This window comes from Hippocampus guttulatus, chromosome 5 (genome assembly GCF_054856545.1).
Source record: "Hippocampus guttulatus isolate MCC_2025c chromosome 5, RoL_Hgut_1.0, whole genome shotgun sequence".
Taxonomy (NCBI): domain Eukaryota; kingdom Metazoa; phylum Chordata; class Actinopteri; order Syngnathiformes; family Syngnathidae; genus Hippocampus; species Hippocampus guttulatus.
In genome coordinates this window covers 14,138,117-14,150,000 of record NC_141265.1, presented here as the reverse complement: position 1 = coordinate 14,150,000, position 11,884 = coordinate 14,138,117, and the positions used below count along the sequence as shown (strand labels likewise).

General features: G+C 41.9%; 1 protein-coding gene across 3 annotated transcripts in view; it reads right to left on the bottom strand.

Annotated features, from left to right (window-relative positions):
* The window catches only part of sema6a (sema domain, transmembrane domain (TM), and cytoplasmic domain, (semaphorin) 6A), a 124,314-nt gene that overhangs the window by 64,707 nt on the left and 47,723 nt on the right, over positions 1-11,884 (bottom strand). For all 3 annotated transcript variants that reach the window (XM_086110542.1, XM_086110543.1, XM_086110544.1), the window contains exons 2-3: positions 7,492-7,653; positions 6,289-6,406 (exon numbers count right to left, since the gene is read on the bottom strand). In XM_086110542.1, coding sequence (XP_085966668.1) covers positions 6,289-6,406; positions 7,492-7,591 — 218 coding nt within the window. In that variant the 5' untranslated portion in view covers positions 7,592-7,653. The remainder of the gene's footprint in view (positions 1-6,288; positions 6,407-7,491; positions 7,654-11,884) is intronic.

Below are 11,884 nucleotides of genomic sequence, written 5' to 3'. Positions count from 1 at the left end.
CAACAAAGTTAAACCTGAAACATCCCTTATTATATCTTCGTGTTGAAAGTTCAAAATGAACCTAATGGGTAGAAAAGAGCCACAGCTCAAGAAGGCTCGGTCACAATTAGACTGCTGGCGAGTCAAGTATTTTAGACACACGGCACGTTACGTTCCAAGCCAAACCTTTAGTCCAGGTGACTATTGTAAGTATAAGCTTTGTTGTTCCGAATGCGTACGCGGCCGCATGCGGAGGGAAGAGGAGGAGACCGATGTGTAATCCCGGTAATTAGTGGGTTTTAACAGGATTTGGTACAGCTACAATAATGGATACTCTAGCTGCCTCCAGCATTGGAGAACGCGCCACCGGCAACCATACACGATCCCTCGCATTGGATTGTTATCGTTGCCATAGCGAGGAACTAACGGAGCGCCGGGAATGTCAACTATATGCGGCGCGTGCGCACAGAGCTGCGGTATGCCGGCCCGGCTGAGCTATACAGTAACGTGTTCACACATACCATGCCTCACTGTGTGAAGACGGCTTTGATTTGCCTTCCCGTCGTCTCATGTCCGCCGACCATCCGACTAAAAAAGGTTTATACAAGGCTGATGTTATGTTGCAAACGGTCATGTGACTACTTTCTAATTAAGAGCAATCTGCGCCTTTTCATTATAAAGGTGAAGATTTTAAACCTGCAAGTGATTATTACATCTGCGTGTTACCGACCTCTAACTGTGGCTCATTCAAATGCGCCCTTCCAACCACGACTAAATTGACTCAGACGGAAAAGATGACTCTATTCAGTCGATTGAGCAGCTACAAGTTTTGGACTCAAATATTGAGAAAAAAAACCAACAGCACATGTGAATTAATTTGGCCTTAAAATACATAATTAAAGGTTTGTGTTCCTGATAATATGTCACCCGCAACCACATCTTTTTTTTGTTCGGTTTTTTTAGGCCAGTATCCTCATATATTCGGTACAAAATCCAACACAACAAGATTATACAGAGCAGTAGGTTTTGGCTACTCAAAAGAGAAAAAAAAAAGGACACGGACTAAGAAATGGAAAGGCAAAAACCAAACAAAGAAGAATCTTGGTGGTGTGTAATGTATCCATTATGTCAGACATGATCAAACATTCACCACCAAAGAACTAGCTCAGAAAATACTTTCCAAGTACCATCATACTGATCAATATTAAAATACAGAAATGAAGTATAATATTGATGGATTCAGATCATGTTATTTCGTGGAACCACTTGACAAAATGAAACTTAGTAAATGCTGCACTGATATCATTCGCATGCTCCGTTTAATCGGGAAAAGTACAACTTGTGAAAATGACATTGAAAAGGCATACGTACCTTCAAGTAAATTCCCCTCCAAGCGTTTAGATCCCCTGTTAGCTAACTAACTCTCCTCCTGGTTCAACTTTGACCTTTGTGCACTCTATTATTGTGCGTGAGTAGTTCTAAATATGGCAAGGAGTTCATAAAGATGTCCAAGAACACACACCACCATGAGCGTCTGCACACACTGATCTGACTTTAACCCCCCCCCCCCAAAACGTACGACTGAAATATGATAAATGGATTACAATCAGAGTAGTTGATTTAAAAGAGGTTGGCTGCATGCACCCCAGAGATACAAACACACACACACACACACACACACGCACGCACACGCACACGCACGCATGCACACACGGACGCGCATACAGGTGCACATCCAAGCAAAGTAAACGATAAATCTCCTGCAGCCCAGTGATGAATTGCCTCTGAATGTCATGCAGCGTGTACATTGAACATGAAATATGGTGCACCGGGGAGAGAGGAATCTCGCATCAAGAGCAGTTTACCGCTAAATTACGGCGCATTGCTAAAGCACCTGCGACAGTGTGCATACACTCGCCAGCCACTACATTGGGTACACTCATCGCATCGGACGGACCTCCGGCATCATCTTAAATGCAATCATGTTTCGTTGTAATTAACGCTCAGTAGACAGAAGGTCTTGCTAATGTAGAAATAGTCCCTGTTTCTCACCGGCAAGCATAAGATGACTCGGAAAATACTGGCGGTATTGTCGTGTCTGTGAACATGTAGGCGTATTTAAGAGGCGGGGCCTGTTGTGAGCGTCCCGGGTGTGAGCTGTCGTCGACAGCAGCTCTTGGGTGAGTGTGCTAACGGTTTTGTGTTTTTATTTTATCGAGTATGGCAAAAAAAAAAAAAAACAGAAGTGGATTGGCGACTGTGGCTCTCCTTTCCCAGATGTAAGGGCATGATGCTAAGTCAATCGTAAAAAATGAATTAATACAAACACTTTATAAAACCTCAATCGAAAAACGTGATGATATTTTTCACAATTTCAAACTGTTTCAATTCGTATGCTCTTACTCTTTCTGAATATTGTATAAAAATTGAACATGTCCTGAGCTTAACACGTTGCATGTTTTTGCTTGTAATTTTACGTTACGTCAAGTAAAATTCAGCATTTTTTTTGATGATTGTTGCTTCCAGAAATGGTAAAGTTTTTCCTCTTAATACCAGGACTTCAGTCAGTAAAATTCAAATTTTGTTTGCATAATTTTCAGAATTTTTAATAAATAGTAGCCCGACTCCTTATTCATGTTCATTGCCTTCGCTTATAAGGACGGTATACAGCAAAGATAATTAGTTTGGCTCTCGAAACAAACACATCTGTTTCGTGAATTGCTTGGCTTTTAAAGCAGAATGCATCCATTTTTCTACACCGCTTATCCTCACTAGGCTGAACGCAAATAAAGACTGAAGGAAGAGCTTGCTGGCAGGCTGCGTCATGAACAACCCCAGCCTTGCATCTCATCAAGCTCGACTTCTTCCTTCCTGTGGCACTGACCGTGATTCCGAATATTAAGGCTATAAATGATTCCTGACCTGAATACGTAATTGTGATTTAAAAGCTGACGGGGCTAATGACATTTTCATACGTATTGGTGAAAGTGATATGAGCTACCGAACGGGAGCTTAATCATGTGCATGCTTTCGGGCACACATGAGGCAGGCCGAGTGAACGGCGCGTTCGTTCTCCTCAAATCAACACGTTTCATTCAAACACACAAAACCCAATTTATTCATATCAATCAGCTCATCTGTTGCTCAGTTTGGCTAAAGACTCTTTCCCTCCATGCATAAGCCACTTTGTCTATTTACAATTTCATCAGTAGCTCGATTCGTATTAGCGATCTTGTTAATTCATTGCCAGCATCAAAACAGAAGCCAAAGGGACTCAATGGTGTGTGCAGCCATTAAAGAAGAAACAGCCTGAGCTGAATGTTGGGGGTTTTGGATCGCGCTCACAGAGGCCATCTGCAAACTGCAGCACACCAACGACTGACTGGAGGCATGATGGCAAAGCTGGCTCCAGAATAAACAAGTCATCTGACTGCATAAAAGTGACTCTTGAATACACTGCTTTGCTGGCAGAGCACTTTCGAATTGATAGTCTCCTTTAACTTGTCATCACTCCACCGTTCCCGATATCCGTGTGCAATCTAGTCCGTACTATCAACAACACTAATTTTCGGTTAGTCGATGGCAGGTCATTCGGCTCGCTCTAATCTCACGAAAGACATAGCACTTATTCCGAGGGGTGACATACTTCTGCTGTGACTAAGTACGCTAAGCACAAACACATTTTTAAGCAATTTCTTAGCACCTAAGGTCATAAAATGTGTTCAGGCCTTTTCAAATTGCAAGTTGGTTGCCGCAGGGCAGCACACCAGGAAGAGCATGCAAAGTAACTGGGAGGCTTTACCCGTTGGTTGGTCTAATAATGTTAGCACTCTGAAATCACTCTGCCAGCCTCTCTTCTATTGGATCTGCCTTCTGATTGTAACGAATTGAAAATGTTTCCAATTCAAGATGCGATGTGGTGTTCTATTCTTTAACTTAACCCTCATAGCACAAACACATTGAATGCAAGTTGCTAAGTGCAGTGTGAAAAGACATTTACAAAAAACATTTAGACAAAAAAAAAAATAGAGTGTGTCTCTTGAGTCGCCGGTGTAGTGGTACTCTCGCCTAGCATGTGTGTGGGCAGCGTGGTATCGGTCCCTGCTCAGTGGCAGTGTGAATGTGGGTGTGAATGGTTGTTTGTTCCTACATGTGCGCTGCCGGCGACCGGTTCATGGTGTAGTCCACCCAAAGTCAGCTGACATAAGCTTATGGTTTAAGACTGCTTTTAATACACATTTTTACTGTAATCAGGAATTTGTTCTCATGTGATGTACAGTTTGCAAACATCTCATGATGGCCACAATTCCATTTACTTCCGTATCAAAAAAATCATTTCATCGGCTCTGTTCATTCAACACACAGAAGACAAACCCCCACTTGATCTGTTTGACAACTGCTTAGTGTAATAAAGTGGGCAAGACCGCAGACACACAAACACACGATAACATGTACACGCAGGCCAACAAACACACCCCTCAAATCACACCCTCCGTCTATCAATTCTCTCCCTCCGTGTGCCCCTAAAACTGCTGGCTGCCACCCCGTGCGGAGCAGGTGGGCGACAGTCGCACCACAGTCTCTGGTGCCCTTCCCCACACATACAGAGACATGCGCCCGCGCACACACACAATCTCACACACACACACACACACACACACACACACACACACACACACACACACACACACAGTTGTCCCTAATGACGACAGATATGTTCAAAAGCAACAGTCTCCTTCAGCCACTTAATTTGACATGCTTGGGAGCAAAACAAAGACCACCCCCTCCATTGTGTCATTTCACCCAGTCAGGCTTGAACCCGTCTACCCAAAGGGGGGGGCTCAGATCGAGCCGATAACAATTGCAGAGACCTTTTAACGTTCTGCCGTGATAGCAGCAAGCACATTCAAAATTGCATATGCTAATAATGGCACACTTGCTGCTCCTCTAATTGCTCATTGTGTCACGAGGCGGAGCAACGTTTCTTAAATGGTCACAAATAAGAGCGATGAGGAAAATCAATGAGAGCGTACTGTGTGCGACCCCTGCCGTGTCACTGAGCTGTGTTTGTATGGGAATAAAAGCCCTTCAGGTGAGGGCATTGACAGGCAGAGATACAAAAAGTGTGTGACATTTGTGAGGACATTCAAGTCGCCAGGAAAGACTTTATCGTGTTTCTGTATGTCTTTTGGGTGGAAGGTTAACATAAAAGAAGATTGGCTGGCAGCTAGCTCTCAAAACAGGAAACAGTGAGAACTCCTCCAAGGACAACCAGAAATACTGGATTGTGATAGTCTTTATTTTGTGTGTGAGAGTACAGCATTTATTGAAGACCTGTTATCCTGGAAGAGGGATTGCGCTATCGCTTCTCAAGGTTTCTTCTTTTACCCCAAATGGTATTTTGACTTTTTCCTTGACCGTTTCGGGGGGGTTCGATCAGAAGATGTTGCTAACTTTTGTCAACTGGCGGCCGACACAAATAAACCTGACTTGATTTTGTTGCAAATTTGGAATGTTTAAATGTTTGGGGTGAATACGATTCCACTGCAGCCCTGTAGAGGGCAGTAATTAGAAAATGGCTGATGGCTGCCAAGCAATTCAGGGATCCAAAGAAGGCAAAGTTTTGATTACAAATTGTTTTTACTTACAGAAAAATGACACAGCACCTACATTTAATGTATTTAAAGGCGACAGAATGAAAAATGACTTGTGAATAGCTAATATTCAAATACAAAGGTGTCTCGGGATATGAGTGTAATTACGAGCTTAATGATAAATTAGTCGTCGCTTCACCAATTTCTTTTTGTCTTGGGAGAAGAGCAAAATTTAAGATGCGAACGCGCTTCAGAGTACGGCCACCAGATGGCAAAAGAATACATCACAACATCCATCCGCAGTGGGAGGGCATTAAGTCGGTGGCAGTAATGTGCCATTATGATTGTTTGCCAACTTCCATTCGATGAAATGTGTTTTTTCAAACAGTATAATACTCTCAAGTGTATATTTCTTAAAAAAAACATGGACAGAAAAATTATTTGGGGTGTTTTTTTTCAGGTGATAAATTAGTCGTAGGGGCGGAACCAAGGACTGCCTGTATTTTTCATTATGCCATCATAAAAAAACCATACCTCCTGCCAGACACAAATACAGTCGGTAATAAAATCTTTCGAGTCCAAGCTGCGATGGATCCCTTGTGATTCATAAAGCTATAGATATCTTCCACTTCTAAGACACCTGCCCGGCCATCAGTGTCAAGCTCACAACAATCACCGAGAATCATTGCGGCTGCAACAACATTTGTGACCTTACCTGGCGGCGATGAATAAAGTCCTGTTCATGATCATGATGAGTTGGATGTCCAATTTGTGCCGCTGCGTGCTGTTTCTGCCAGGCTTGTGGCCAACAAAGGCCGGGTACTGCTTTGTGTCTGCGAGGGGGACAAAAAAAAATAAAATCCCACAGCTAAAAGGCTTTGACGACATGATTGCTGAAGTTTCTGTTCGGCGTATGTCGGGATTTGGATCAAATGTCAACACATCTGCTGCCTGAGCGCTTGTTGCGGTCTTAAATTATATGGCAAAAAAAAAAAGTGCAGTGCACTGTACTATGAAATTGTTCTGTTGTTAGTGGCTTGGGATAAAAGCGCTTGTTTGGCTAAACAGAAGTAGTTCAATGTCAGGCTACTCTTAGTGGGCGAGACAACTTTGAGCATTTCTCTGTGGAACTTCCTCTTTGTTTCGCAAAGCAGGGGGGGAAAAAGCGGATTGGCCTCTTTCATATGGGCTGGGCACACATGTGGCTTCAAGTGATGTCTTTGAAATGTTTTTCTATTTTTATATTCACAATGTATTTAAAAGACATCAACATGTGACTGGAGTGTGGATTTCCAATATTAATTCATGAACCGTGGAATATAACATTCAGGTATTACAGGCATTTTAGGTGGACACGTCCACTCTGACACATGATGTGTTATGCTTTGGATTCTCATTCATTGGTTTCGCATGCCATCATTCCCATCTTAAATCATAAATCTGGTTTTACAGTAGTAGTGTACCATCAGTTAAGGTAGCCGCAAAAATGGTTACAATATTTTTCTGATTGGATAGATAGATAGATAGATAGATAGATAGATAGATAGATAGATAGATAGATAGATAGATAGATAGATAGATAGATAGATAGATAGATAGATAGATAAACAGTCTATTTTGTAGGGAAAAACATTGACAAGAAATGAAATAAAAATAGTACAAATCTTCTAAAAGAGTACCTCAACAACCTACCGTAAATCTAAATAATAATAAGGATGACCATGATCAGCAAGGGAACCTCATGCAAACTCCCCACAGGAATGCCTGGGTTGAAATTGGAACCCACAACCACTCGACTGTGAGGTCGCCGTGCCAACCACTCAGATAATAAATAAGCAGGAATGAATATGTTGACCAGGACTTGTACAGAGGTGACGTACAACCAAAAGAAGAAGAAAATATGCGGTATCCTACTCACAGTTCCCGTGAGAGATGCTTATAGGCTCACTGTCTTCGGGGAAGCCCGCTCCAGCTATGTGCAGTAGCATGAAGTAGAGGAGGAAGGCCTCTGACCTCATGGTCGCACAACTCTACTGCTGCTGCTGCTGCTGCTGGTTCTCTGGTGCAGATGTAGCTTAGCCTGCAGGAAAACGAGCGGAGATTATGATGAGGAAATCGAGGAAGGAGGCAGCTAAGCTGAAAGTAAGACTTTCAGAATCGTAAAGCAGCACCTTACACATATGTGCATTCCGTGAATGGATCCAATAATATGAATTTTCGGTGACTCGAGAGCCATATTTCAAAGTGAAGAGCTATAAGTGGCTTTGGAAGGTGATGCGTGTTGTAGATTGATGTCAGGCGGAGCGGATCTTTCTCGAAACGCCACGGCAGATTAACCTGCCCTCATGGAGGATCTAGACCTCCATATGCGAAAGTGCATCCTCTCCTACTTCCTGGATGAGTCATTCGACAAACACGCTTCTTTCTTTTCAATATGCTCCTTACGATCGCTTCCCTTGCGCTGTCTACCCACACTTGGGCTTTGGAAAGATGTCGCCACTGTCTCACCAGTCAAAGTCAAGCTCACTAGCCATTTGGCTAAAAGAGGGGGCCGCCAAGCTAGCTGCTAGCATCATCTTTTAAAGAGTTGTGCGGGTTAATGAACATTTGCACAGCGCGGGCTGTCATCCATTACACTGACACTCATATTACACCAGAAAAGGTTTTAAAGTCCGTTTTTACAAGTTATGGGAAAAAACTGAGAGAACCCACTATCTTGATTGCTTGAATTCGTTTGGTCTTCTTACGATTAGGACTAGCAAAAAAGGAGTGCTTTGAGCTTAAGCACCTTGTTTTGGGTCTGATTCAGCCAATACAGCGGGGGGGGGGGGGGGGGCTGGAAACAAGAGAAGAAGATAGGGAGTGGGGGGGCAGACACTACAAGCGCCATGTTCTCGGGGCTGACTAGGTTCGCATCACTGAGATAGAACTCACCGCAGTGCCTCTGGGGAAGTTTCCCTGACTCTTTCTGAAGGTGCCATTTTCTAAAAATTTGGTTTCTATGAGGTACTTTGTAAAACCAGGTCCAATATTTTCCTTTTCATTAACAAAACAATTATTTGGTTTATTTCTCAACTAGTTTTGAAACATGTTGAAACAAAAGGAGTGCTGTAAGTATTCCCTGACGTTAATTGCCAAATTTTCATTCGGGAAATTTCTACAGTGCCAAAAATAAATAAATAAATAAAAGTACACCTGGTGGGTTAAAAGCGATGTGAGATTCTGGCAGGGATGATAAAAGTTGGAAGTTCTCCTTTGACTGTTTTCTGTCAATGTTTCGTACTGTTGGGAACCAAAACCAAATATTTAATTGTCTCTGGACAACAAGAGTAGAGTTGAACAATTTCCAAAGGTACGCTGATATTTCCTAAGGCACACAAAACTTCATGAAGCTTAAAGAATTAAAGAGGTCATCGTGGAGAAAACGTGTCCAAAGTTGAAGACATGAAAAATTTCAAGCAAACAAACCTATTATTATTTCACTCCCTCCCCCACTGAAAATTGATGAGCAATCGGATTGATAAGCCGCACCCATGCTGAAAAGTCGACAGATATAGCTTTGATCTTTCTTTGTTAATAAGATTTTTTTTCTTCTCAAGAACAGAACTGGCTGTCCAATAAATAATATGACTAAAACATGAGACTGCTGCGTCCTCCCATTTCCCGAATTACCTGGGATGCTTTGCTTGATTACATAAACACTGTGTTCTCAACAATCTCATCCCCTAATGCAATTTTATACGTAATGCAAATTTGTGTGCTCCCAGCCGAGACATGCCACGCCGAGTCCTCCCGCCGTTTATGGTGACAGATTACAGCCATAAATCAAACGCGACAATTATTGCGTTAGTAATCTAATCAAGAAGCAAGCGTTTCATTTGCATTGCGCTCTTTCTTTCTTTCTTTTTTTTTTCCTCCATCTTGAGATATTGCTGGGAAGATGCTTCTGCAATGAGGAATTAAATAAAACAGTCTGTTTAAATTTACTTCACTCTGATAAAAGTTGTTTATCCCAGCACGTATTATCCTTCACTAAAGGCAGGAAGAAGAGGGGGAAACAGAGAAAGAGAGAGAGAGAGGACGGGGATTATTTTTACTTTGCAATGTCTCTCCCTCTTTCTCTGCCTTCCTGCTCCTGTGAATCTCATTGAGGAGAGGAATGAAAACACTATTCACACAGAGGATCACTTTCACACTGAGGAGAATAGCAACGCTTTGGAAAGCCTGAAGACCACCATCATCTCCTTTGCTCCTGCTCCTCTTCCTCTCCCCACCAATTTATACACACCAAAAATAAACTGCAAAATAATCTGGTTCCCCTTAGACTTTTCATATATGACTTGTAAACCTTGACACAACATTATTGGACAGAAGCTGAATGCGCCCCCCCCCCTTTTTTTTTTTAAATCTACTTTGGTTTTTCCAGATAGGATCTTGATCACTCCAAAGTGAAGATGTAACTGCAAAAAGCTGCTACTTCCATATGTTATTGACTTTGACAGAAGAGCAATGCCAGGCGATTAATCAGAATTCGTCTTCTATCCACACCGGTGCTATGTGCTGGATTCAAATGTTTAAAAAAAAAAAAAAAAAAAAAGACTGATGCACTAAATGGCTTCAAGTGAAACTCAAAGGCCGCTTTCATCACCGCATGAGGAATAGCGAGACCCACACTGGCTCTTCTGGAGGAGAAATTGCTTCCTTGTGTGCTTAAATCTTAAGTCTGAAAAGCTACTGTAGCGCACACACTCAGAACGTCAGGACTCAAGGACTGCACGTGCGCCAGTAAATTACCGAAACGCCACAGGTGGAAGTTGCAGCTTTCCTTTTTGCTATAGAGATGAATCAAGAAAGAAGGCCTTCTTTTGAACTTTTTCGTTGGCTTTAAACGCATACTGGCACATGAAAACGCAGCTACTATAAGTAAGTCGGTGGTATTCTGAGTACAAATATTTGTGAGGGCGGAAACAAATTTTGGGGGTGGGTGGGGTTAATCAAGCTAATTGCTAACAGGAGGCCGCTAACAGGTAGTAAAAACACAAGAATCCATCTTGGGCAAAATCTCTGGAGCTTTCCACGGAATAACCACATCACATGTATGTATATCCCAAAATGAGTTGCCCCACGGCGGCGACTAAAACAAACGAGCACCGGGCTTTGACAGTAAACACATTACGAAGCCTGATGATGTTTTGCTAGCTAATACGCTAATGTGGACATGTTTGCTGATGGTGCTCAGATGCTAACATTTGTCAAGGTCGTCCGTTATAATTGGGAAAAGGAAGGAAATGCCATCACACATTTAGGTAATAGTCACTCTAACAAATGGAGGGGTTGTGTTATCCATTGCACAAGAACATGATAGTGGAAGGATATAGAAGGGGGGAAAAAAGTATTTCGAAACATACTAACTGCTGCTGAAGATGTCATGTTTTGTTATAAATGTATTCTTTCTTAATACTTCAGAGAGTGAGTTAGAGGCGGGTAGCGCATCCATAAATAAAAACAATGGTTATTTAAATGTGTTTAGATGGCCCTTTGTTATACTTAAAGTTTTAAAAAAAAGGGATTGGTCATACACTGCGGCCGTCAGTGAATCATCCTGTGCGCCAAAAAGACAGGAAGGTCTTTGTTCAGAATTATCTGTCATTATGTCAATTGAAATTTTATGTACAGTATCATAAGTATTAGTGGTATCGTACTTAGTATCGGTATCGAACAACCCAAGTTAGAAGAATGCTTTCTGATTCATCGAGAATAAGAATAGAAAATAGGACAAAACCATATTTTATTCTGGGTGGGAGTTTCCACCGTGACACAACCATCATATGGGGGAAAAAATGATCGCAGAAAAGTGTTTTGTTTTTGTGTGTCTGTTTGGTTTGTTTGTTTTCTGCTATCAGCCTCCATCCAGTAGCAGTAACAATCATGATTGGGGGGGGGATACATTTCTGGCAAATTGCATGTCTGTTCTAATAAACCAACCAACAAACATTTTTGACTTTACAGTGCAAAATCTTACAAGATATTATGAAGAATTCTTCTGGGAGGGCTCACGACAATTTTTATATGCAAGACATTAAACTCTGCAAAAAATGGGCATAACGACTTCATCTTTTTATCATACATCGCTTTCTGTAGATTTAAGAATGATAAGATGATGAAGACGTTTCGGCTAAAATATTTACATTGGGGAAAATTCATTAAAGTATTGTGAGACATGCTTTTTAATCGCTGATGACAACAGAGGCATGTCAGTATCTAAGTGTTTTTTCGTCATCGCAGACGGATGTATAAGCAGAGGAAGTGTT